Genomic DNA, 21,233 nt, shown 5'->3' with positions numbered 1-21,233 from the left:
CGGCCCGCCCCGAGCCCGACGCGAGAGGGGACAGGAGCTCCCCGCCGCCGCCGGCGACGACCAGGCTTCGCCTGGCCGCGCCTGGCGGCGGCGAGGGGAGAGGGGAAGAGGGAGGGGGGACCCGGCCGGCGGCGGCTAGGGTTTCCTCCCGGTCGCGCGCGGGGCGACTCGGGAGGGGAACCCTCTGTTTTCTTTTCAGTACTGTTTTATTTGAAGATATTTCACCGGGAACAGGAGAGGGAAAGACCTATATTTGGGAACGGAGGGAGTACTTACTACACCCTGGACCTCCTTTTTAAGACCAAACGTATACAAAGTGGCTCCTCTTAAAGCAACTCCCAAGATTGAAATTTCCACTAGGTATGACAAATCAACAGGTGAGATTAAACAAACAGTAACTGCATTTAGGTTCGGAAAAAGTATGCTAATCCTGTATGACCATAGAAAACTTAGCAGTTTTATGGTACAGTTATGCCAAACGGAAGAAATGGGACCATAATTTAAGAGATGAATACCTCACCCAGGAGGAGATCACGCACATAAACGCCCATAGTAGTCATTTGACCATTGGGTCCAGGCGAAAACTTCTGAAAAAGAACACAAAATAATATGGAGGTGAGCTATGGTACATTTAAAAAGAACTCAAAAAAGAGTAACCGTCTTATCACAAAGAATCATAAATGTTAAGAATATGCATGACAAGCTATTTCAACAGATTGATCCAGATGGCTGAGCATTAGGTTCATACATGTGCACATTGTTATGTATTCTGAGAACAACTAACAAGTGCAAAATAATCTCTACTAAAGGAATGGTGGATTCCAGAGAACTATCGTTCTGACCTTTCTGATCACACACTTCCATCAGTATCCATGATGGAAGACAATAGAATAACCGTATTTTGTGCCAGCTTTCATATGCAATATGTTTAGTAGTTAATTCTGGCTTGCATAAGCATTCTTCTTAACAATAGCATGTGCGTAACAAACATAGAAGATCTTTGTGTATATATTATACTCCCTCCGTTCCAAAATAGATGACTCAACTTTGTACTAACTTTAGTATAAAGTTAGGTCATCTATTTTGGAACGGAGGGAGTATATGTTAACACATCACTATACTGGAAACAACACTTGGCTTGAAAATTACTTGAATGTAAAATTATATCATCAAAAATAGAATTTGTCCTCTTGATACTTAACTTGTGGTCAAACAAATACAGATGAGGAAGGGACTAACACAGAATAAACAATACCTCGTCATCTCGAATGTAGGGCTCATACCAAGTCCATAAGGTATCTGGTTCCGCAACATACCGCAGGTATAAAAATCCAATCTGTAGTAAAAAATAGTTATTATTACCTGAGAGCTAGAATCAAAGATTTTATTATAACCAAAGTATTCCTGGTTCTGCATAAGCTAGTGCCATGCACAAAATGTTAGTGTTTTTGCTTTCGTGGAGATTTTATAACCTATATGGGATACATATGGACTGAAAATATATATTTTCATGTAATTCTATTTCATTACCAAAATAACTATGGTGTCACTTATATTCAATCCCAGTCTTCGGATACAACTAAATTAAGCACTAAAAAATAGACATCAGTAACACTCGTCACTTCCCGATCTTATCAAAGTAAGAAAATTGCTCACTTACAGCTCTGACATAAGGCGAGTGCGTGTTGTCAATTAGGTCCTTGATCTGCTTCGTGGTAAGTTTCATGGTGAAGGACTTGTAAAGGAGGCAGAAGGCCTTGGAGGGGACAATGCGGACGGGATTGGTGAGGGCAATGAAGGTATCGTGCCCAGGGACCCTCTTGTCGTTAATCATCCATGGCTCAACATGGTTGACTTGATTGTAAATCTCGTCTATGGCATTCTTGTGGACCTTAATCTTGTGAAACATTTTGATGTAATCAGATCTGAGGATTTCAAGGCATAGCCTCTTCTCTATGAGCAACTCGAAGGGCCGTTTAGACGACTTCATCTCCATTTACGTACCCACTGCAAACCAACATCACACAATTATCTCTAAGATTCATTTTTTTTTCTGGCATCAAAATCAAGACTTCCACGCTGGAACCGTAGGGTTACCTGTTTAGCTGTGTCAGTGAACAAAGCAGCGGAGCTAAGGTATGTGCGCGCCGGGAAGGCCACGGCGGCGCGGTGGAGTGGAGGCGGGGTCTCCCAGCGAACAGTTTGCGGGGGAAGGAGAGGCGAGGAAAGGGAAGGGGGGCGGCTGGCTGGGTGGGTTTTGCGGCGAGGGCAGCCCTATCCTGTGGGTCAACAGCCGGGAGACCTCCTATATGCCGCGGAGCTAAGGTATGTGCTCGCCGGGATGGCCACGGCGGCGGCAGCGGCGGCGCGGTGGAGTGGAGGCGGGGTCTCCCAGCGAACAGTTTGCGGGGGAAGGAGAGGCGAGGAGAAAGGGAAGAGGGGGCGGCTGGCGGGGTGGGTTTTGCGGCGAGGGCAGCCCTATCCTGTGTATAGCTGGCCAAACGGGCCGGCCCGGCCCGCGCTAAACGTGCCTGGCACGGGGAGCTCCTGCTCGGCGAGCCAGCCTTCCAGCGACGCACGCACTCGCAGCGTCAGCGAGACAGATTTTTTTTCGAGAAAAACGCAGCGACAGCGAGCCAGCGGCGAGCGCCAGGCCGCGCGGGCCAAGCTAGCGCCAGGCGGGCCGCGTGCCGTGCTTGGGCTCCGACCCCCCGCCCGTGGCCGGCATGGCACGGCCCGGCCTCGCGGGCCGGGCCGTCAAGCGGCGTTCCCTATTTGGCGCTGCAGCCGTCAGTTATAGCTCATTTTGCAAACTGGCGCCTGCAGCGCTGCGAGCTGGGCCGGGCCATATAACTTTTTCTGTTTTTCAAAAACAAAAAGAAGTGCGAACTGCGACTCGAACCAGCAACCACCTGCTACATTTAGCAATGCAATAACCACCCCGCCACCAAACCTGTCTACATTGATCTTTCCATTCTTTTCATCTTTCCTCTTTTTTTTTCCTTTCTTATTTTTTATTGTTCCTGGTTCACGTACTTTTTTGTTAAAATGGACAATTTTTTTTAAAAAAAATTGTGAACTTATTTTCAAATTCAATGAACTTTTTTAAATTTGATGAACTTTTATCAAAATCGCAACTGGCGCTCGCAGCACAGGCATAGCGGGCCGGCCCAGGAAAAAAAGTTATCCCACTTGTACCGCAGAAATCCTTAAAAAAAATTGTACCGCAGAAAAAGACACCTATTTTCTGCAGACAAGGGAAGAAACGGGATTCAACCCCTTCCCACTCACTACAAACATTTTAGGCAATAACCACTAGGCCAACGCCTTTGTGCTGTCTAGTGTGAGGAAAATACTCTATTAGACCCTTCTTTTAATAAATCATTAGCATGTAGGAGTAATATATACCCAGTTTGTTATGCGTATTTTTTTATGATATAAATAAAAAATCACAATGAAATAAAAGTGAACTTGAAGAAAGTTCATCAATTTCAAAAAGGTTCGTACAAAGTGAAAAAAAAAGTTCGTCAATTTGAGAAAGATTCACGAATTTAAAAAATGTTCATCAATTTTTTGAAAAGTTCACAATTTTTTATAAAGTTCATCAATTTTAAAAAAAAAGTTCATCATTTTTTAAAAAAAATCATTCCATTTGAAAAAAATTCATCGATTATGAAAAAGGTTCACTGGTTTTGAACAAAAAGTTCATCAATCTTGAAAAAAAATCATCAAATCTGAAAAATAGTTCACTGATTTGAAAAACCTTCGTCAATTTTGAAGAAAGTTCATAGATTTAGAAAAAAGTTCATCGAAAATGAAAAAAAATCAAGAATGAAAAAAAAAGTTCATCGATTTTGAAAAAAGTTCATCGATTTTATAAAAGTTCACGAATTTGAAAATAAGTTCACAAATTTTTAAAAATATTGTCATTTTAACAAAAAAGTACGTGAACCAGGAACAATAAAAAAGAAGAAAGGAAGAAAAGGAAAAGAGGAAAGATGAAAAAATGGAAAGATCAATGTAGACATGTGAGGTTTGGTGGTGGGGTGGTTGTTGCACCGCTAAATGTAGCAGGTGGTTGCTGGTTTGAGTCGCAGTTCGCACTTCTTTCTGTTTTTGAAAAACAAAAAAATACTATATGGGTCGGCCTAGCTTGCAGCGCTGCAGGCGCCAGTTTGCAAAATGAGCTATAACTGGCACCTGCAGCGCCAAATAAGAAACGCCGCCTGGCACGGCCCGGCCCGCGACGACACGAATACTAGCCGGGTCGTGCCATGCCGGCCCACGGGCGGGGGTCGGAGCCCAAGCACGGCACGCGGCATAGCTAAGCCGGCCCGTGGCCCGCCCAGGCACGCCGGCCCGCGTGGCCTGGCGCTCGCCGCTGACTCGTTGTCGCTGTGTTTTTCTCGAAAATAAAATGTGGCTCGCTGACGCTGTGCGTGCGTCGCTGGAAGGCTGGCTCGCTGCCACCGCCACGCTGCAGTCCGCCTGGGTCGCTGGCTTGCTGCCGGCTGCACCCATGCACATGCAGTGTGAGATATTTCTCAAAAAAAACATGCAGTGCGAGTTGGGGAGTTTTTACAGCGAAAAAATGTCCAAAAAATGCAAAAAAATTGTAGAAAATTGCAAAAAAAAATGTAGAGTATTATGTGGGATAAATCTAGAGTTATATTAGTGCTTGCCTCGTTAAAACCTTCCATCCCAAAGAAGTAAAAGAGTACAAGCTATGCTCTAGAAATACTAAAAGATTAAAAGAAATAGAAATGAAAAAAATTACAAGACTAGAATTGAACTAAACAAAATTACAAGACTAGAACTGAACTAATTTGGATTGTTCATCCTTGCCCGGCAGCCACAGCCAGCTCGTCTCTCTTGATGTGTGCTACTTTGTGCCTCGTAAGGATGTTTACTGGACCGTGGCAGGCAATGCGCAGCAGCTTACCGCATCTTTTGCACCGTGCTTTTAGCTCGGACTTTCTACCGTCCATAACTACTTCAGCATCGTAGTAGTCCCAGATTCTGGAGCCTCTCTCATCCATGTTTGTATTGTGTGTGTAAAATAAGATGCAGTTTGAGACTTTTGAATGTGAGAAATGAGAACTTGAGAAGGGTCGGCATCCCTTTTTATAGGAAAAAATGGCACGTTAGGCATGTTAGGCACGCTAGGCATGTTAGGCACGTTAGACGGTTAGAGTATTATGTGGGATAAATCTAGAGTTTTATTAGCGCCCGCCTCATTAAAACCTTCCATCCCAAAGAAGTAAAAGAGTACAAGCCATTGCTCTAGAAATACTAAAAGATTAAAAGATAGAGAAAGAAAAAAATACAAATACTACAACTGACTAATGAGATCCTTTCAACCTTGCCCCGCAGCCGCAGCTATTGCCACTGCCTCAGCTGCCTTGACGTGTGCCGTCCTGTGCCTCATCAGGTGGCCGGTTCCAGCATACCTGCCATCATGCTTTGGCACGAGCAACTTCTTACCGCATTCTTTGCATTTTGCAAAAAGCTCGGTGAGATCGTCGTCATTTGTAACGAATTCTTCATCGTAGTACCTCTAGATGGGAGCTTGTCTCTTAATAACGTTTTGAAGAGGAACAACCATGTTTGTGTGTGAAAAATGAGATGGAGTTTGAGTGTGAGAAATGAGAAAGTAGGCATCCCTTTTTATAGCAAAAAAATGGCACGTTAGGCATGTTAGGCACCGCAACAATAATGCATAAAAAAATTGAGGCAATGTATCATCTGGGATAAATGTTGAGATTTATTAGTGGCTGCCTGGGAAGTAAAAGAGTACAAAGCCATGCTCTAGAATTACAAAAGGAAAGAAAATTACAAAAAGATAAGAAAATTACAAAATGATAATAAAATAACTACACTACAAGTCTTCGACTATTCTTCCGGGTCTTCTTCAAAGTTCATTTCTTCAAACATGGCTAGTAGTTATGTGTTTTCTGCAGTGTGTTGCGCTCTCCTTCTTGATAACTCCCCATCTTTGACGGACATAAGTGTTCTCACCATATCAGGGGCGAGACTAGTTCTCCTCTCCTCAATTATCCTTCTAGCAAGGCTGAAAGCAGACTCCGATGATACCGTAGAGACAGGCACCGACAACACATCACGTGCTAATATGGAGAGCACCGGAAATATAAGCTTGTGTTCTTGCCACCACTGCAGTATGTTGAAGTCTTCCTCACTATCTAAATCATACATGGCTTTGTCACTGTTGAGGTACTTCGCTAACTCCCCGCCACCTTGAAGCATAGATGTTGACGTGGAAGAGCTTTCGGGGTCGAGGAGGACGAAGAACCAAAGATCATGCTCCATGCTCCTCTCTTTTTACCTGCAGTAGGTGTTGGTGGAGGTCGTTGCATTCGAACTCCGGCATATTTTTCCTCATACTTAGCAAAAACTTCAAAAAGCTTCTCACGAGCCTTATTGAAGTCGTCAGTATAATCTAAAATTAGGGATGCAGACAGTACATTGAGTGCACTACGATACCCTTCAAGTTTAGCTCTAGGATCCAAAATAAATGCAAATGCATACAACAGTGGAATTTGCTGCCAATATTTTAAATACTTGGTTTTCATGTCAGCAACAACATTAAGTAACAATCATCCCCTTCATATGCTTTCAAATGACTAGCAATGTCTAATAGGGTATGCACCATCAAAGGAGATGTCGGGTAATAAACCCCAGACAAAGTAATTGTTGCATCATAGAACAACTCAAGAAATGCAGTCAATGTGTTGTAATAATATGCCAAGTTTCTTTGCTAATTAGAGGTTCAACCCCATAATTGCATTAATAAAACCATTGAACTGAACTCTGTCTTGGATAACTGCCTTAAGCATCAAATATGTAGAGTTCCATCTAATTAACAGGCATGTCTGAATTATACTTATGAGGAACGCACCCTATAGCAAGGCAATATCTCTTATAGTTTGTAATTCATTGAGTTGAATGCGAGAAGTAAAATATTGCAATGCGTATGACTTCAACATGTGGTTCACATAAATGTAACTAGATCATTGATGGGGCGCATTGCTGCGCCCTTTTATTGCGACTATAAAGTGGTACAAATGTACACATTAAGATACACAAATATTACACAAATTACAAAAGTTTGGGCATGGATGCACATGCTTACCATTGTGTGCCGAAGAGGAATATGAACATTCATTATCTCACATTGCTGTGAAATATTATGTTGTGCGTCAAAGCGTAGAACAATGGTAGCCACGCATTAATTAGCATATGGCATGTATATCAAATGCTACTCCCTCCGCCCGAAAATATTTATCATCAAAATAAATAAAAGGGGATGTATATAGATGTATATTAGTTCCGGATACATCTTTTTTTATCAATTTTGATGACGAGTATTTTCGGACGGAGGGAGTATCAACTAAGAAAGACCCATATTACCTTTTTTTTTCTAAAGGTGGTAACACTTCAACTTTCATTAATATAGAAACTTAATTTGGGCTATGGCTAGCTCATACAATTAAAAAAAAGCTTGAAAGAAAGTCCTTTTTATTTGAGTGGTTTCGAGGAGACAATACCCTTTTTCCTTGAACATTCAACACAAGTTGAATCAAGAACAATAATTTAACAGAAAAGTTGATTACATTATATCAAGCATAGCATACATCCTTCCTTGTGTTTGCAGTACATGAACACGGGCTGCAGTTGCAAACATATGGTTCAAAATGGATGCTAGTTACACATTTATTTTTGTTTACTATCTCTGGCTTGGACTATTAAGCAGAGACTGCAATGCACAATGTGAGTTAACCTAGGCAGAATACTACGAATAAACTACAAGTCGATACACTTATTATTTGCTGAGTATATGTCAATTTAAAGGATCTCAAGCCGTGCTGCTAGAGGCCCATTCAAGGCATACATGGCACTGCTGTTCAGTTTTATATGTGCATGTTTAAGGAAGGCATAATCTGAGTGATAAACATGTAGATCCAACAAATTAAATCAGTACTATGCCACAATCATGTGCGACGTTGATCCATTTGGCTATTATATGTAACACATATATGTCTGTAAACAACACATTAATCAAAATAATACTAGGAATGATAGAAAATGGAGGTGCATGAGGTAATCTGACGGAACAAAATCCTATACGACCTGGTCTCACGCCCCACCAGGTGAGACCCATTTTGTTTCGCGACACGTGTCGACATCAATCTCAAAGCACAAACCCAGCCTTAATCCCAATTCCATCTCTTCTTTCTTCCACAACCGTGCGTTCCTAATCCCCCAAATCCCAGAACAGGCAGTCTGGATTCTGCAGACCTCGCGCCGGCGGCGGCCGTTCCGCACGACGGAACGTTCTCCTCGCTAGACTACTGCAGGCACAGTACTGAGAGAGGCTACCCGTCCAGCTGCTCCGTTATGGCGATGGATTGCACGAGCTCTTGTCAACGGACGACGGCGGCCGCAGAGCACGAGGGAGCATTAATGTCGTTGTGGCACAACGACTACCAGTCCAGCTGCTCCGTGATTGGCGCCACCGCACCGGCACCGTCGGCGGCGAGGCTCCCGGGGAAGGTGTTGCGGTGCAGCGTCCCATCAGGCGGTGGCGTGAATGGGATGACCGGCGGCTGGATTTTCGGGACGCTGGAGAGATTAGAATCGTGATTTGGAAGTAAAGTGGGAAAGGACACGGTTGTTGCTTTGAGATTCGAACGGCCAGTTGGCGCACGGTCAAGTGGGTCTCACTATCGGGTCCGTACGATCCGGTTGTATAGGATTTTTCTCCCAATCGGACCAAGCAAGCTGGCAGCTCATAAACTAAGTACGTGCGTGTTTGCTACGTGCTCATGTAGGGACTTTTTTTTTGCGGGAACTCATGTAGGGACTTTGCTAGCACCAAGAGAAGGGATCGATCAAATAATGTGCATGTGTTGTACTACTTGCGTGTCTACACTGCACGATGACCGCCGCCGATGCTGCAGCCGCGGGAGAATGGGTCGAGGAAGAGGAACGAGATGTACCATGCTGGTTGTAGGGGACACCGACGCAACGGCCAGGCCTCGACCGATGTAGCGGCTTGCCATCGGATGACGCGTTGTGCTACCTGCCGTCGGAGGACGCGGCCAGCTAGTAAGACACCCTACCGTTTACGACGAGTCGGACTGTCGGAGAGGAGCACGTCCCCGAGGACAGCCACCTCGGCCTTGAGCTCGAACCACACGAGAAGGACGCCATCGTCGTGGTCAACACCCATGTCCTTCCGTGGCCCGCGTCTTCTTGCGGCGAGGCGTCATCGGGAAGGTGGAGGCGTAGTCGCTCGTCCCTCTCTGGATTCTCGCCGCCAGTATTTGCTGGTAGGGGTCTGGACTCTGGACACGATGGAAACGGATGCTTTAGTGCGGCGCTTCAAGGATGTCCGATCAGCTTCAATCGCCCACACGCCGCATTGATGCAGCTTTAATGCCTCACTAATCACCCGTCGGTCCATCTTTACTGTCCCTTTGCATCTCGCTCCCGCATCGGCCGGCGAGGTGCTCATCGCTGCTTGCGCCTCTCGAGGGCCTCGACTGGACTTGCATCAGCCAATGCGTGCATGGCCTGTCCCCCGGCATCGATTGGCCAGGCCCGCGCCGCGTCGGTCTCTCGTACATGTGATCGATTGGATCGAGGCTCAGATTGTTTTCTCGCGAGAAGGACGACGTGGGCACATTACTTGATCGGTGGGCTTCCTCAAAGAGGGCCCAATTAACTGCAGGCCTTCAATTTTGTTGCGGGAGTAGCTGCCCAGTCCAGTGGCGAGAAGTAATGCGCAAAAGTTCGATTAGACGGCAAAAAACGCTTAGAACTGGAGATCCGACGGCCAAGAATGCTAATGGCCTGAGATGCTTGGAAAAGTGCTCAGTTTTAATGTATCTAATTTTATGCACTTTTAGCAATAAGATTAATGATATGGCAAGCACAACGTTGATGCATTAAAAAGGATGCAACATATATGGAGAATATAGGAGTTAGGGTATTCATTGCACTCGTGTTTGCCGAAGCATTATCCAAAGTTACTGAGAAAACCTTGTCGGCAAGATTAAAATCATTCACAACTTTGAGTACAGCTTCAGCAATGTTTGGACCACTATGCGCTACATCAATTAATTCAAATCCTATGACTCTTTTTTGTAGTTACCAATGTTCGTTAACATAATGAGTTACCACACTAATGTAGTCTTGCTTTGCGCGACCAGTCTAGATATCAGATGTTAACGACACTGAAAAAGTGAACGTAGAAAATTCTTCTTTTATTTTCTCTTTACCAGATTTGTATAGCTTTTTAATATCCCTATTTGTAGTTTGTCTAGAAACTGGTCTATAATTAGAATTATGACAAGTTTGAATATATTCTACGAAACCTTCAGATTCACCAAAGCCTAGTGGTAAATCATTAGAGCAATAAGACGACATAGACCTTCTCACTGAATATTAGCATTTTGTGTACCGTACCGTCATGGGAAGCTAGTATTGTCATGGTCATCCATGTTTGAGTGTGAAAAATATGTGGGCTGGGCAGGCCTATTTATAGCAAAAAAATTGACATTTTTCGGACAAATTGGACCCTCTAACGGTCAAATTTTCGAATATATGAATTTTCCTAAAAAAAACTACCCAAACCCTCTTCTAAACTGCTCTAAACCCACCCTAACCTCCCCCTAAAGCCCTCCCAATGGTCGACTGGGTAGCTCTGCTCGACCGGTCGACCCCCCGCTCCCCCGTCGATCGAGGCGCTGGCTGCCTGGCTGGACGCCTGGCCGACTGGGCCTCGCAACCGCTGTTCCCCTGATCCCCTCATGTCAGCCCGATTCCCTTCCTCCCACCGCTCCCGTGATCCCGTCCTAGCCTCCCAGGCTCCCAGTCCCAGGTCCCAGCGAGGCAGGGACAGGCGATAGTGAGCGAAGCAGCGACAGGAGACAACGAGGAAGCGACCGATTCCCACACCCCCCAATGATCGAGGCGGGCCTAACAGGCCATGCCGCGTGCCGCGTGTCGTGCCGTGCCATGTCCCGGCCCACGATTAGTCGTGCCGTGTCGGGCTGGCCCACGGGCTGAGGGTGGCGGGCCAGGCACGGCCCAATGCGTGTTGCATGCCTGGTACGGCCCGATTAGCCCGTGTCGGGCCGGGCCTGTTGCGTGCCGTGCTGCTGGGCCGGCCCGAAAAAAATGGCGTTTGGCCAGCTATAATCATGTGGGTCAACAACAGGGAGACCTCTTGTATGCCGCATTTTGCGGCGGGGTCGTGAAACTGGGCCGGCCCATTCGCTGTCCTTCAAGGAATGAAAAATCGCAAAAAAAGGAGAGGAACTAGTTAACGAGCGCTACCACCCTCGTGGGTGGAAGCTGGGACCACAACAACTTTCCCGCTCTCTTTGCCGAACTTCAGGCACTACCACCCTTGTCTCGCCAACCATCGGTGTGCTAGCCTGGATGCTGTGGACTGTTAGGAATAAGCTTGTGATTCAGCGTATCATGTGGGTCAACAGCCGGGAGACCTCCTATATGCCGCATTTTGTGGCGGAGTCGTGAAACTGGGCCGACCCATTCGCTGTCCTTCAAGGAATGAAAAATCGCAAAAAAGAAAGAAAGAAGAGGAACTAGTTAACGAGTGCTACCACCCTCGTGGGTGGAAGCTGGGACCACAACAACTTTCCCGCTCTCTTCACCGAACTTCAGGCACTACCACCCTCGTCTCGCCATGTTAGGTAGCTGACCATCGGTGTGCTAGCCTGGACACTGTGGACTATTAGGAATAAGCTTGTGATTCAGCATATCCCTCTTCGTCGCGCTACTGACGCTTTATTCAAATGGTCTGGTTACTTGCAGCTTTGGAGGCCGCTTAGCCACCCCAGGGAGAGAGACACCATCACCTCCGTCATCACCCAGCTTCGCGTGATGGCTCTCTGTATGGCTCCACCGCTGTTGGGGAACATAGTAATTTCAAAAAAAATCGTACGCACACGCAAGATCATGGTGATGCATAGCAACGAGAGGGGAGAGTGTTGTCCACGTGCCATCGTAGACCGAAAGCGGAAGCGTTAGCACAACACGGTTGATGTAGTCGTACGTCTTCACGATCCGACCGATCAAGTACCGAACGTACTGCACCTCCGAGTTTAGCACATGTTCAGCCCGATGATGTCCCTCGAACTCCGATCCAGCCGAGTGTTGAGGGAGAGTTTCGTCAGCACGACGGCGTGGTGACGATGTTGATGTTCTACCGACGCAGGGCTTCGCCTAAGCACCGCTACAGTATTATCGAGGTGGACTATGGTGGAGGGGGGCACCGCACATGGCTAAAAGATCAAACAGATCAATTGTTGTGTCTTTGGGGTGCCCCCTGCCCCCGTATATAAAGGAGCAAGGGGGAGGCCGGCCGGCCCTCTATGGCGCGCCCCCAAGAGGGGAATCCTACTAGGACTCCAAGTCCTAGTAGGTTTCCACCTAAAGGGAGAGGGGGGAAGGAAGGAGAGGGAGAGGGAGAAGGAAAGGGGGGTACCGCCCCTCCTCTCCTAGTCCAATTCGAACCAGAGGGGGAGGGGCACGCGACCTGCCCTAGGCCGCCCCTCTCTCTCTCTCCACTAAGGCCCATCGAGGCCCATTAGTTCTCCCGGGGGTTCCGATAACCCTCCGGCACTTCGGTTTTATCCGAAACTTCTCCGGAACACTTCCGGTGTCCGAATATAGTCGTCCAATATATCAATCTTCATGTCTCGACCATTTCGAGACTCCTCGTCATGTCCGTGATCACATTCAGGACTTCTAACAACCTTCGGTACATCAAAACATATAAAATCATAATATAACTATCATCGTAACGTTAAGCGTGCGGACCCTACGGGTTCAAGAACTATGTAGACATGACCGAGACACGTCTCCGGTCAATAACCAATAGTGGAACCTGGATGCTCATATTGGCTCCCACATATTCTACGAAGATCTTTATTGGTCAGACCACATAACAACATACATTGTTCCCTTTGTCATCGGTATGTTACTTGCCCGAGATTCGACCGTCGGTATCTCAATACCTAGTTCAATCTCGTTACCGACAAGTCTCTTTACTCGTACCATAATACATCATCCCGCAACTAACTCATTAGTTGCAATGCTTGCAAGGCTTAAGTGATGTGCATTACCGAGAGGGCACAGAGATACCTCTCCGACAATCGGAGTGACAAATCCTAATCTCGAAATACGCCAACCCAACATGTACCTTCGGAGACACCTGTAGAGCACCTTTATAATCACCCAGTTACGTTGTGATGTTTGGTAGCACACAAAGTGTTCCTCCGGTAAACGGGAGTTGCATAATCTCATAGTCATAGGAACATGTATAAGTCATGAAGAAAGCAATAGCAACATACTAAACGATTGTGTGCTAAGCTAACGGAATGGGTCATGTCAATCACATCATTCTCCTAATGATGTGATCCCGCTAATCAAATGACAACCCATGTCTATGGTTAGGAAACATAACCATCTTTGATTTAACGAGATAGTCAAGTAGAGGCATACTAGTGACACTTTGTTTGTCTATGTATTCACACATGTATTATGTTTCCGGTTAATACAATTCTAGCATGAATAATAAACATTTATCATGATATAAGGAAATAAATAATAACTTTATTATTGCCTCTAGGGCATATTTCCTTCAGTCTCCCACTTGCACTAGGGTCAATAATCTAGATTACACAGTAATGATTCTAACACCCATGGAGCCTTGGTGTTGATCATGTTTTGCTCGTGGAAGAGGCTTAGTCGACGGGTCTGCAACATTCAGATCCGTATGTATCTTGCAAATCTCTATGTCTCCCACCTGGACTAGATCCCGGATGGAATTGAAGCGCCTCTTGATGTGCTTGGTTCTCTTGTGAAATCTGGATTCCTTCGCCAAGGCAATTGCACTGGTACTGTCACAAAAGATTTTCATTGGACCCGATGCACTAGGTATGACACCTAGATTGGATATGAACTCCTTCATCCAGACTCCTTTATTTGTTGCTTCCGAAGCAGCTATGTACTCCGCTTCACACGTAGATCCTGCCACGACGCTTTGTTTAGAACTGCACCAACTGACAGCTCCACCGTTCAATGTAAACACATATCCGGTTTGCGATTTAGAATCGTCTGGATCAGTGTCAAAGCTTGCATCAACATAACCATTTACGATGAGCTCTTTGTCACCTCCATAAACGAGAAACATATCCTTAGTCCTTTTCAGGTATTTCAGGATGTTCTTGACCGCTGTCCAGTGATCCACTCATGGATTACTTTGGTACCTCCTTGCCAGACTTATAGCAAGGCACACATCAGGTCTGGTACACATCATTGCATACATGATAGAGCCTATGGCTGAAGCATAGGGAACATCTTTCATTTTCTCTCTATCTTCTGCAGTGCTCGGGCATTGAGTCTTACTTAACTTCACACCTTGTAACATAGGCAAGAACCCTTTCTTTGCTTGATCCATTTTGAACTTCTTCAAAACTTTGTCAAGGTATGTGCTTTGTGAAAGTCCAATTAAGCGTATTGATCTATCTCTGTAGATCTTAATGCCCAATATGTAAGCAGCTTCACCGAGGTCTTTCATCGAAAAACTCTTATTCAAGTATCCCTTTATGCTATCCATAAATTCTATATCATTTCCAATCAGTAATATGTCATCCACATATAATATCAGAAATGCTACAGAGCTCCCACTCACTTTCTTGTAAATACAGGCTTCTCCAAAAGTTTGTACAAAACCAAATGCTTTGATCACACTATCAAAGCGTTTATTCCAACTCCGAGAGGCTTACACCAGTCCATAAATGGATCACTGGAGCTTGCACACTTTGTTAGCTCCCTTTGGATCGACAAAACCTTCTGGTTGCATCATATACAACTCTTCTTCCAGAAATCCATTCAGGAATGCAGTTTTGACATCCATTTGCCAAATTTCATAATCATAAAATGCGGCAATTGCTAACATGATTCGGACAGACTTAAGCATCACTACGGGTGAGAAAGTCTCATCATAGTCAATCCCCTGAACTTGTCGAAAACCTTTCGCGACAAGTCGAGCTTTGGAAACAGTAACATTACCGTCAGCGTCAGTCTTCTTCTTGAAGATCCATTTATTCTCAATTGCTTGCCGATCATCAGGCAAGTCAACCAAAGTCCACACTTTGTTCTCATACATCGATGCCATCTCAGATTTCATGGCTTCAAGCCATTTTGCGGAATCTAGGCTCACCATCGCTTCTTCATAGTTCGTAGGTTCATCATGATCTAGTAGCATGACTTCCAGAACAGGATTACCGTACCACTCTGGTGCGGATCTTACTCTGGTTGATCTACGAGGTTCAGTTACAACTTGATCTAAAGTTCCATGATCATCATCATTAACTTCCTCACTAATTGGTGTAGGTGTCACAGAAACCGGTTTCTGTGATGAACTACTTTCCAATAAGGGAGCAGGTACAGTTACCTCATCAAGTTCTACTTTCCTCCCACTCACTTCTTTCGAGAAAATCTCCTTCTCTAGAAAGGATCCATTTTTAGCAACAAATGTCTTGCCTTCGGATCTGTGATAGAAGGTGTACCCAACAGTCTCCTTTGGGTATCCTATGAAGACACATTTCTCTGATTTGGGTTCAAGCTTATCAGGTTGAAGCTTTTTCACATAAGCATCATGATGTCTACTACACAACCTTCTTCTTGTAGACGTTGTTGGGCCTGCAAGTGCACAGGTTTGTAGGACAGTAACAAATTTCCCTGTAGTGGATGACCTAAGGTTTATCAATCCGTAGGAGGCATAGGATGAAGATGGTCTCTCTCAAGCAACCCTGCAACCAAATAACAAAGAGTCTCTTGTGTCCCCAACACACCCAATACAATGGTAAATTGTATAGGTGCACTAGTTCGGCGAAGAGATGGTGATACAAGTGCAATATGGATAGTAGATATAGGTTTTTGTAATCTGAAAATATAAAAACAGCAAGGTAACTAATAATAAAAGTGAGCACAAACGGTATTGCAATGACAGGAAACAAGGCCTAGGGTTCATACTTTCACTAGTGCAAGTTCTCTCAACAATTAACATAGATAGATCATATAACAACCCCTCAACATGCAACAAAGAGTCACTCCAAAGCCACTAATAGCGGAGAACAAACATAGAGATTATGGTAGGGTACAAAACCACCTCAAAGTTATTCTTTCGGATCGATCTATTAAAGAGTTCGTACTAGAATAACACCTTAAGATACAAATCAACCAAAACCCTAATGTCACCTAGATACTCCATTGTCACCTCAAGTATCCGTGGGCATGATTATACGATATGCATCACACAATCTCAGATTCATCCAACCAACACAAAGTACTTCAAAGAGTGCCCCAAAGTTTCTACCGAAGAGTCAAGAAAACGTGTGCCAACCCCTATGCATAGGTTCATGGGCAGAACCCGCAAGTTGGTCACCAAAGCATACATCAAGTGGCACGTGAAATCCCATTGTCACCACAGATAAACACGGCAAGACATACATCAAGTGTTCTCATCATAAAGACTCAATCCAATAAGATAACTTCAAGAGGGAAACTCAATTCATCACAAGAGAGTAGAGGGGGAGAAACATTATAAGATCCAACTATAATAGCAAAGCTCGTGATACATCAAGATCGTATGAAGTCGAGAACACGAGAGAGAGAGAGAGATCAAACACATAGCTACTGGTACATACCCTCAGCCCCGAGGGTGAACTACTCCCTCATCGTCATGGAGAGCGCCGGGATGATGAAGATGGCCACCGGTGATGGATTCCCCCTCCGGCAGGGTGCCAGAATGGGCTCCCGAGAGGTTTTTGGTGGCTACAGAGGCTTGCGGCAGAGGAACTCCCGATCTATCTTGATATTCGATGGTTTTAGGGTACGTAGGGTTATATAGGCGAAAGAAGTCGGTCGGGGGGTGTCGGTGTCAAAACCGGCGGATCTCGGGTAGGGGGTCCCGAACTGTGCGTCTAGGCGGATGGTAACAGGAGACAAGGGACACGATGTTTTTACCCAGGTTCGGGCCCTCTCGATGGAGGTAAAACCCTACTCCTGCTTGATTGATATTGATGATATGGGTAGTACAAGAGTGGATCTACCACGAGATCAAGGAGGCTAAACCCTAGAAGCTAGCCTATGGTATGATTGTTGTTCTGTCCTATGGACTAAAACCCTCCGGTTTATATAGACACAGGAGAGGGCTAGGGTTACACAGAGTCGGTTACAATGGTAGGAGATCTACATATCCGTATCGCCAAGCTTGCCTTCCACGCCAAGGAAAGTCCCATCCGAACACGGGACGAAGTCTTCAATCTTGTATCTTCATAGTCTTGGAGTCCGACCGATGATGATAGTCCGGCTATCCGGACACCCCCTAGTCCGGGACTCCCTCAGTAGCCCCCGAACCAGGCTTCAATGACGACGAGTCCGGCGCGTATATTGTCTTCGGTGTTGCAAGGCGGGTTCTCCTCCAAATTCCATGTGCTTGCCGAGTAGTGTCCGGCTTCCTTATAAATGTTGCGCTCCTCTGCTTCCACGTCCAATAATGGCCCTCTTCCACGTGTCGCATGAATGCGAAAAGCCAGGGTATTTTTACGTTTTACCCCAAAGCTGCTCGAATAAGCTGCTTATAAGAGAGGCAAGGATCTAGATCCAAATCACACCATCCTCCTTCCGCGAGTACTCATCGGAGCGCCTTTGACAAAAATCCACTCCATCATGGACAGTCGACGCGGCTCCTCCTCTCGCGCTCCCAACCCTCGGCTAGGAGATTGGAGGAGATGTTCAGTTCCGCATAGCGAGCTGGTGACGCTCCAAGCGGAGGGATACCTTCCTCCGGCCTTCATGGTCCCGGTTCGAGCCGGACTGGCCACCTACAAAGATGGAAAGCAGGCGGAGAACACCCCCAATCCCTCCAAAGGAGAGCGGGTGTGCTTCGTCCCTTATCTAATAAGGGGGCTCGGATTTCCCATACATCCGTTTTTCTGGGGGCTCCTGGAGTTCTACGGACTCCAGCTTCATCACCTTACACCCGCCTCCATTTTGCACATTGCGGGTTTTGTAGCTCTTTGCGAGCTGTTCTTGGGCATCGAGCCCCATTTTGCGCTATGGAAGAGATTGTTTTGCCTCGTACCCCGTTCTTACGAGGGGTCGATATATCAAATGGGCGGAGCCGAAATATGGCGCATCGCCGGGACCGGATATCTATCTGGAACCCCGAAGAAGGCGTCCGAAGACTGGCCTTCGGAATGGTTTTATATGGAAGATGCTCCACTACCGGACCCAGTTCGGATCGGCCTCCCGGAGTTCAGCAACGCTCCTTTGAAGAAACACCTGAGTTGGCGTCCGCGGAGCCCTCAACGGGAAGATGATAGGAGCGTCCAATATCTGATGGGCCGGATAAGATTGCTGGCCCATTCCGGATTGACCATGATTGGAGTCATGGCCACATGCATTGTGCGAGGGGTGCAGCCGCTCCAACATAGGGGCCACCCCATGTGGGATTTCAACGGGGAGAATGACGCCACCCGTCGTGGCCGCAAGGGGCCGGGATCGGCCGCCGATCTGGTAAAGATCCTGTCCGGCTTGTACAAGGGGGAGAAGGAGGACTTCCTCCACACGAGTCCATTAAATGGATTCTCCATGAATAACCCTCAGAGCTGGGTAAGCAGACGTTTATCTATCCGATCCGTGCTTTCAAATTTAAGTGTCTTACTTTATGATTTCGACGCAGGAACTGCACCGGGATGTGGAGGGCATACACAGTCCGACTCCACAACCCGAGGATCCGGGAAGATCCCTTGATCCGGCCTCCGGAGAGGATCCGGACATAGAGGTGGAGCTGATTGACGGGGTGTTCCACCAACTCAGCATGGACAATGCCCTAGTCGCCATTATGGCTGACTACCCCGGTTTATCTCCGGCTTCCCAGGTAACTATGACCAGAGTCCTGACACCATTACTTCATCCGTGCTTATTTCTGACCATCGTATACCAACAATGTCTCGCAGGAGGTGCCTTCAAGGCGGGAAGCCGAACCCGTAGCGGCTGACCGACAAGGGTCAGTTCGGCCCAGCAGGCGGAAGAGGGGTGCGGTGCGAATCGAAACGTCGCCGCAACGGTATATCACGCCATCGTTTTTAAGGGAAAGATTCCTGGGAGATATACTAATGCTCATGACTTTTCCAGGAGAAAGAGCGCTCGCCGGACTGTGTCCGGAGAGGTTGCCAACCAAGCCTCCGCCAGCCAGGCTCCAACACCTGGTCCGGAGGGGGGGGGGGCGAGTGCAAGGCGTGAGCTGGATGCTCCTCCAACGGAGGATGCCGACAGGCTGTCCGCCACCAGGTCTGAGGTGGAGAGCGCCATGAATCACAGGCGCTGCCGGATAGTTCTTCGTGACACGTGTTTCTCCCCGGAGGCGTTAAATGCCTTTAATGCGGGAGACGCGCACCTCCGTGCCGCTCAAGATGGTTTAACCAGAGCCACGGAGCAGTATGTGAAAGACATACGAGTAAGGAAAAATAGTTATATATGCGAGTAGCCCCCAAGACTTAAAGTAGTTGGAATAACTGATTTAAGGATCATTTGATATGCAGGATCTTACGGAGAAGAATACCCAACTGTCCCAGGAGCTTCAAGAGTGCAAGGCCCAACTTGAGGCCGCACTAGCCGCCGCAGGAGGAGCCACAGAGACCCCTTCTGGTAACACATATTTCAAAAAAGATAAGCGGTTTATGAAGTGCGGCGTGCGTATAAGTCTGACAATAATATTGGAGAGGGCGCCGGACTAGATTCGGACAAGCAACATCTGTTGCGCCAGCTGAAGGCCGGCGAGAAGGTGCTTATGAGGGTGCAGCAGGAGAGGAACAAACTCCAAGATGCCAACACTTAGCTGGGCGAAGAACTAAAAGATGTTCGGGTCCAGCTGTCTGACTCCGTAAAGGAGAATCAGCGGCTTCGTCGCGGCATCTACAGTAAGTGCTTAAGCAAACTCTTTTGAAAAGAAGAGTTCGGCGAGGAAGTCGATTGACAGAAATGTGTCTGTAGGTGTGCTCACAGGTCGCCCTGCGAAGGAAATGCCCGGTTCAACGGGTGACCAACTTCCCGAGCTGCTGCAACTGCACGAACGTGTTCGGCAGGCGATGAGTGGCGTCGCCCAGGCCTTATGGCCGTCCGTCTCCCTACCCGAGGGTCTTGGAGGGCTTGCGGAGAAGCTTCAGGGAGCATAGCAGCGCTTCTGTCTGTGGAAGATATCGGCCTGCCATCAAGGCGCCAGGGAGGCCTGGGCCATGGTGAAGACGCGATACACAAAGGTGGATTCGAACCACATGGCGGAGGTCAGACCTGTGGGGCCCGATGGGAAGGAAATCCCTGTGAGCTTAATGTACGGCCAAGTAGAGTTGGCCGCTAAGTATTCCCAACGGGACTGTAAATTATACAACCTGTTAGATGGGATTGAAGAGGAGTACAATCAGTCAATTTGATGATGTATTTTAAAATGACATGTATGATGCCTTCTAGCCGGATTGTAGATCATTTGTCTTTGCGGACCTTTTCGCTTCAACCTCGGGACCCAACAGTCCGGAGTGTGTCCGAATACCCTCACGGTTATGCAAAACCCGGGGCATGCATGGAGACCAGGCGTAGGGGTCATTAGTGCTTTATCAGACAAGTGCCCAACTAGTTATGTTATATTACATGGTTAGTAAGAAACATCTTCCAGGGAGAATAGTTCCGTTAGGGGTTCCTTTCCCTGGGAGGCATGCCCTAAAGTGCATGCGCGGACTGCGAAAAGAGCAGAAAAGCATCTGGGGGTAGATAAATAAATAAGTAAGAAATCATCTTTCAAGTCACCGACCGAATATTCCCTTAAGAACGCTAGCTTTCGGCTTCACCCAGTCTGAGGTACACATCCGGCTGACCCGGCAGTAACAATCGCAGAGGTGCTCCCTTTACCTCCTAGCCGAACAATCGGGAACGTAGGTGTAAGCACAGGAGCCAGGCAACCCAGCTTGGCCAAAACTTAAGTCATATCGATGCATATAATGGTGAGTAAAAGGTACACGCGGAAGTGTGACGCATGTGTTGGGCATGAAGCCCGTATAAATAAGCTTCTGTTAAAGAAGCCCCCAGGTATAATGAGTGCGAGCAGCACGTCAAGT

At 46.8% G+C, this 21,233-nt stretch overlaps 1 protein-coding gene and 1 long non-coding RNA gene across 15 annotated transcripts in view; one reads left to right on the top strand and one right to left on the bottom strand.

Annotated features, from left to right (window-relative positions):
* Positions 1 to 2,065, top strand: part of LOC119326231 — a 15,233-nt gene extending 13,168 nt beyond the window's left edge. The window contains exons 4-6 of one of the 2 annotated variants that reach the window (XR_005157867.1): positions 1,223 to 1,321; positions 1,697 to 1,799; positions 1,924 to 2,065. This is a non-coding gene — a long non-coding RNA (uncharacterized LOC119326231). Of the gene's footprint in view, positions 1 to 1,222; positions 1,322 to 1,696; positions 1,832 to 1,923 lie in introns of those variants that run through there. The other variant, XR_005157868.1, reaches the window with a different exon arrangement.
* The window catches only part of LOC119326230 (pre-mRNA splicing factor SR-like 1), a 14,691-nt gene extending 12,248 nt beyond the window's left edge, over positions 1 to 2,443 (bottom strand). For 12 of the 13 annotated variants that reach the window (XR_005157860.1, XR_005157859.1, XR_005157861.1 and 9 more), the window contains exons 1-4: positions 2,098 to 2,443; positions 1,661 to 2,007; positions 1,256 to 1,336; positions 516 to 587 (exon numbers count right to left, since the gene is read on the bottom strand). Coding sequence is in view for 1 of the 13 variants with exons in the window: in XM_037599921.1 (XP_037455818.1) it covers positions 521 to 587; positions 1,256 to 1,336; positions 1,661 to 1,996 (484 nt within the window). In the remaining 12 variants the exon portion in view is untranslated. The remainder of the gene's footprint in view (positions 1 to 515; positions 588 to 1,255; positions 1,337 to 1,660; positions 2,008 to 2,097) is intronic. The other variant, XM_037599921.1, reaches the window with a different exon arrangement.
* Positions 2,444 to 21,233: the final 18,790 nt, after the last annotated feature.

The sequence above is a fragment of the Triticum dicoccoides genome, chromosome 6B (assembly GCF_002162155.2).
Source record: "Triticum dicoccoides isolate Atlit2015 ecotype Zavitan chromosome 6B, WEW_v2.0, whole genome shotgun sequence".
Lineage (NCBI taxonomy): Eukaryota > Viridiplantae > Streptophyta > Magnoliopsida > Poales > Poaceae > Triticum > Triticum dicoccoides.
This window is presented reverse-complemented; position numbering and strand designations above follow the sequence as displayed.